This window comes from Myodes glareolus, chromosome 3, assembly GCF_982192425.1.
Source record: "Myodes glareolus chromosome 3, mMyoGla1.1, whole genome shotgun sequence".
NCBI lineage: Eukaryota > Metazoa > Chordata > Mammalia > Rodentia > Cricetidae > Myodes > Myodes glareolus.
This window is the reverse complement of record NC_142028.1, coordinates 2,620,233-2,626,232: the sequence shown is the minus strand read 5'-3', so window position 1 is coordinate 2,626,232 and position 6,000 is coordinate 2,620,233. Positions and strand designations below refer to the sequence as shown.

General features: G+C 33.3%; 1 protein-coding gene across 1 annotated transcript; it reads right to left on the bottom strand.

The window, feature by feature from the left end:
* Window positions 1-2,199: 2,199 nt before the first annotated feature.
* LOC125407202 (olfactory receptor 8K3-like) lies at window positions 2,200-3,159 on the bottom strand. Its single transcript, XM_048444605.3, has one exon. It carries the CDS (start codon window positions 3,157-3,159, stop codon window positions 2,200-2,202), a length of 960 nt encoding a protein of 319 aa, XP_048300562.2.
* Between the last annotated feature and the right edge of the window lie 2,841 nt (window positions 3,160-6,000).

The following is a 6,000-nucleotide window of genomic DNA, read 5'->3' as shown; positions in this document are numbered from 1 at the left end:
TTCCTTTATACCTCAGTCACTTACAGGGTTGTTTTAAAGTGTGGCTAACTAATATTACTCCATGCTCAATATATACCCTTCATATAGTAGACATGTAAAACTATCAATTGTTGAATAATTGAAGCACCCCCTCTTTGTTCCTTTTGTATCAGTTTGATTTTCAATCACTGACTGAGAACTTTCTTATAGGCAATGACAAGAAGGTTTTCCTCTGAATACATTGAGGACTCACCGAAAAGAAAAGAATACTTTATTATAGATTATTTTGTTCACCAATTACTTAAATGTTATTTTTCAAATCTATAATCTCTGGAAAATTAATAGTATCTAGCAAAGACAATGAAAAAAGTAAAGTATTTACAACCTCTTTGATATACAAATCCAGTTCCCTCCTCAAAGGTTCAGGAAACAGGTCAGAGAGATATGTCCAGAGTGTCTGAACCTGAGTGTGAGCCCGAGGACACAAGCACAGAAGGGGAAAACTGACCAATGCACTATTCCTGTGACCACTGCACATGGGCAATCACACATAAAAATAGTAAATAAATGTAAAAATTTTAAAGAATGAAAAACAATCACAACTATACAGCTCATCCATAAAAATTACTTGTTAAAGATTCAATTATTAAAGTTAGTTTAACATAATTTGCTTATATATTGTTCTAATTGCTCCCTCTCTTCCCTTTCAGTCTCTGGATAGTTCTTTTCTTTATCCTAGATGCTCAACCAATCTGGATTAGAATAATCTTTTAAATCCTTAGGAAATATTGAGCCAAATATAACTGAAGTTTTGAAAGATAACATAATAATAGACTTAACACTTGTGTTCTCAAATTCTTCTGCTTATTAGAATTACTTTGCTATTTACTTTCTGTCTCTTTTCTTCTATGCCCTTTATTAGTTATAAACCTCTGTATATGTGTATGTGGCAGAGAAGAAGAGAGAGAGAGAGAGAGAGAGAGAGAGAGAGAGAGAGAGAGAGAGAGAGAAACAGAGAGAAAGAGACAGAGAGACAGAGAGAGGAAGACAGAGATGAGATGCTATATAAGAAAAATATTTAAGAAAAATTTTCTTTGTATGATAAAAAGATAGATAATAGCATTAGCCCTCTCAACTTCAGTGAACATGTTCAAAAAGAATATTAAGTAGAGAAATTAAGAAGTATTATTGCTTCCCAGCTATTGAGGAATATTTGAAGAACAGACAGCAAATCTCAAATGAGAAACTATAGATGGGGAAAGCCTAGCAAAGGATGCCCACATCTCCTTATGCTTAAACTAGACAGCTCCGTGTGACACTTTGTTACCTCCTGTGAAACTCCTGCTTTCATTTCCCACTGCGGTTCTTAGCATGGGCTTCTGAGATCTATTTATGTGTGTTTCTAAACCATAAAGATTCTCCCTGAGGAGAAGTTATTATTACCAGGTAACTGTTGGGAGTCTAATGAGATGATGTTTGATGGTTATAAAAACTGCCAGGATCAATTTGTGTTAAACTGCAATTTAGTTATTTGTTGTATAAGCTGGTATTTCAGCTTATACTTATGAAAAATTATTGAAGATAGGTTCTCAAAGATAAATGTATGTGTTCCTGCTTATTGGGACATAATGTGCAATTGCCAGGACGTAAAATATAAGAAATATCCATTTGTGGATGAATTAAGAAAAGTAAGGGAGCAATGAGAGATCAGAAAATTGTGTCTGGGTGGAATGTGGATAGATGAGCACATTGATATGAATGAAACCTTATTATCTAAGCAATCTATAGCACCTCTGGATAGACTGATAAAGTTCGATTTCATGTCAATTTACAAATGTGTAAAAGTACTAAAATACAAACAGAGCACTTGCAGGAAGTAAAACCAAGACACATATTAATAATGAGTGATTTATTGTAATACCCGAAATACAGTATCCATTTAAATCCACCTGACAAATCTTATTCCCTTCACTCACACATAGACTTTAATGCTGTTAACTCTTCTCTTGCACTTTCCTTCTGAAGCAATGCTTCTGTGCTGCTATGTTTATTTATTTTTTACAAACACACATATGTATGTGTAATACATGAATACACACACACACACACACACACACACACACACACACACACACATATATATATATATATATATATAGAGAGAGAGAGAGAGAGAGAGAGAGAATATCTTCTACTTTCCCATTGTTCTTGTTTACTCCACTATTGTGAATTATTTGGATTACTTTTAACATGGCATAGTTTTTCCATTGTTTTTTTAAGGGAATCTTTTACATCTTTGTTCCTCAAGCTATAGATTAATGGATTCAGCATAGGTATAACCTGGGTGTAAAATATGGAAGTCACATTATCAGTGTCTAAGGAATGAACGGACATAGGTTGCAAATACATGAATATCAAAGTCCCATAGAAGACAGCAACTACTGTCAGGTGGGACCCGCAGGTAGAGAAAGCCTTTCTTTTGCCCTCAGCTGAGTTTATTCTGAGAACAGCAGCAAGAATGAATAGATAGGACACAATGACTACCAGAACAGAAGAAAGCAAATTAAAAGCTGATAATATTAAAAGTATCACCTCAATTTCATGAGTATTTGAGCAGGCCAAAGACAACAAGGGGAGAACATCACAGTAGAAATGAGTAATAACATTGGGGCCGCAGAAGGACGCAGTGAAAATCTTTATGGTAAGCAGAAGTGAGACAAATATACCATAGAGGTAGGGAATGGCGACAAGTGTCCAGCACACTCTTGGTGACATAATGACAGTGTAGAAGAGTGGTTTGCAGATGGCTACATAACGGTCATAAGACATTGCAGAGAGAATAAAAAATTCAGCAACAATGAACATACCAAAGAAAAACATTTGAGTAGCACAAAAATAAAATGGTATTGTATTCTGATCTACAATAAAATTTCTTAACATTTTGGGTCCCACAGCAGTTGAATAGCCAAGATCTACAGTAGCGAGGTGTCTGAGAAAGAAGTACATAGGTGTCTGCAGCCTGGAATCCACCATGGTGAGGATGATCATGCCCATGTTGCCCGTCAGTGAGATCGAGTAGATGATGAGGAAGAGTCCAAACAATGGGGCCTGCAGCTCAGGACGGTCAGTGATGCCCATCAGGATGAACTCAGTCACCACTGTGAGGTTGTCGGTCTCCATCCAAATATATGGGAAAATCTATTCTGAGTAGAGACCATTACACAGTCAATAGATTTTAAATATCATATTACTAAGACTATCTTAAATAAAATATTTGCAAAAATGTGGACTATTTTTTAAATAAGCCTATTTACCACGATATACAATCATTCGATACACACAATTGCAAACACGTGACTATAAACAAAGACACAGATATGTATCTTTGAGCCTCAACTAATGGTAAATTTATCAGAGATTGACATAAGTCATTGCCAGCAACACTTGCTTTTCCCAAATTTGATGAAAATTGTACCTTTAATCAAATATTAGACATTATTTAATCTTAAAATAATTTTTCTATATCAAATATTCAACCCTGACAGTATACAATCTTAAACTCTGATACTCTGGGTATAAATTAAGGTGAATGTGCATATATACATATACATATATATGTATGTATTTCATATATGTACACACATAAATATATGTAGAAAATAAGATTAAGTCTTCAAAATGTGAATAATTGGAATTGTAGGTATTTGGATTTATGCACACATTGATCAAACTTATTCTTATACTATTTGTATTTCTGATATAATTAGTACCATGGTCTGATACTTGATAATTATATATTTGGAGTAACATGTAAGATGTATGTATGCCATACGTAAACATACCAATTTTTTTAAATGCACATAATGCTAAATTTCTGTGTAGATCTACAGAATTTTAGGATGTAACATGGAACATCTTCAGTTGTTTTCTCAACTCATATTGATCAAAGCTATGAATAAGAGTAGCATCGAACACCTCATTTAGAAATATCTTGATATGAAGAAACCAAACAGCATGTAAGAATGTCTTTGCCATACTTTTTCACACTACTTACTATACACAAATATTCCTTGAGAAAATAAAGTGAGATTCATAAAACACTTTTTGTCATATATAAATTCAAGAGATCTCTGTATGGACCTCTGAAAACCTGAAGTAAATGATCCAACAACTTCGTACTTTCTGGCCTTAGGCACAAAATGATGAACTTGGATTTTAAACAGTCACTAGACACAACAACCTACCTGCAAGTATTTTTCTTATAAATGGATGTGTGTATCATGCACAATAGGATTTTACTACTTTGTTAGATCTGCAAAAATGAGCAAAGGAGAAGTTGGTCATGAAAACAGGGTACACCCAAGATGTCACAGTCTGTTGCTCTAAGAGACAAGATGCAATTTTCACAGTTTGCTCTCATTTTGAATTGATGTTTTATTCATAACTGTGTTAATAAACATAATAAGGATATATTATGTTAGAAAACACTCTATTTTCAATAAAACAAAAATAAAACATTTGAACACTAAAAATATTAAAAACTAAAAATAGATTTTTTATATAAATTTGTCTTTTGTTATAGCAACACTTTTGATTATAACTTAAGTGGTTTTTATATCATGAGTCAGACACAAGATATACCTAATAACCTACAAAAATATGAGGAAGTCTGGAAAAATTAAGGAAGTTTATTAAATTTGATTTATTAGCAAAATCTGGATGTTCCCCATTGATTAAGAGGTACTATATTACAATAATATAACTTTTAGTATTTGCATTTCTAAATATTGTTGCCCAGTGTTGTCATAGATGTTTAATACTTGATACTGGATAAAACTTTAACTGCGGTGTAGATATCCCTAAACAAAACCAAGGTTCCTTATGATGTCTTTTGCATGATGCAAGTGAGGAATAGAAACATTTTTCTGTGTCATTAGTTCCCAGGACCATCTTCCAAATATGACATAGAACACTATGCAATAAATTTCTCTATTCCAGAAAGGCATGTCTGAATACTTCTAATGCACCAGAGAGAAAGGAACAATTATTACTTTTGTAATATATATATATATATATGTATATATATATATATATACACACACACATACATACATACCTACATATATGTTGATGTTTTCTTGGTAAAAGCAGAAATAAAATGATTTGCAATAGTAATCATGGCAGAAACTTCAGTCTTGGAGGAAAACGGCTGTGAAATTCCCCAAGTCTCACCATTCTGCTTACAGGTGATTGCATTTAATTTGCACATCACTCACTTAAAATGCTTCAAATAATCAATTTAAAAACATATTTTATTGCAGAACTGAAAATCATCCAATCTTTGTCCCTTTCGTATTGATTTACTATACAATTACACACACACACACACACACACACACACACACACACACAAACTAACGTACAGGTGCTGGCTGTCAATTTTATTATAGGTAAGGAAAGACAAAAATGGTTTCCTCTGAATAGATTTAGTACTCAGTGAAAAACAAAATATACTTTATTATAGATTGTTTTGTTCACGGATTGCTTGAGTGCTATTTTTCAAGCTATAATCTCTGGAAAATTGATAATATTCAGTAGAAAATAAAGAAACTTTCCTATTGTCATAAAGGTATGAAGGGTGTCTCTTGACACTCAAGTGATGGTGTTCACACCTTTGTGAAACACAAACTCCAGTTCCACACGGAAGTTCAGGATATCGGTCAGAGCGTCTGTCCAGAGAGAGAACCACTGAGTGTGGGGAGCTGCATATGAGCCTGCAGACAGAAGAATGGAAGGGGTGTACAGTCTCAAGCTCTTGTCCTCTAATCCAGCAAAAGTGTACTTACAGATAACCAATCAAAAATAAGTAAATAATGAAGAAATAAATATTATAAAAGTCAAAATATTGAAAAGTAGTCAAATGTATACCCTTACTCTATGAAAATTACTTGTAAAAGTTTCAGTTACCTGATTTAGATTAATATAATAGGTTTTCTTGTAGCATTTCATTCATGTATGTCA

Bases quoted from the DNA above. Each gene is read 5' to 3' on its own strand.
- LOC125407202 (XM_048444605.3), bottom strand. From the start codon at position 3,159: ATGGAGACCGACAACCTCACAGTGGTGACTGAGTTCATCCTGATGGGC.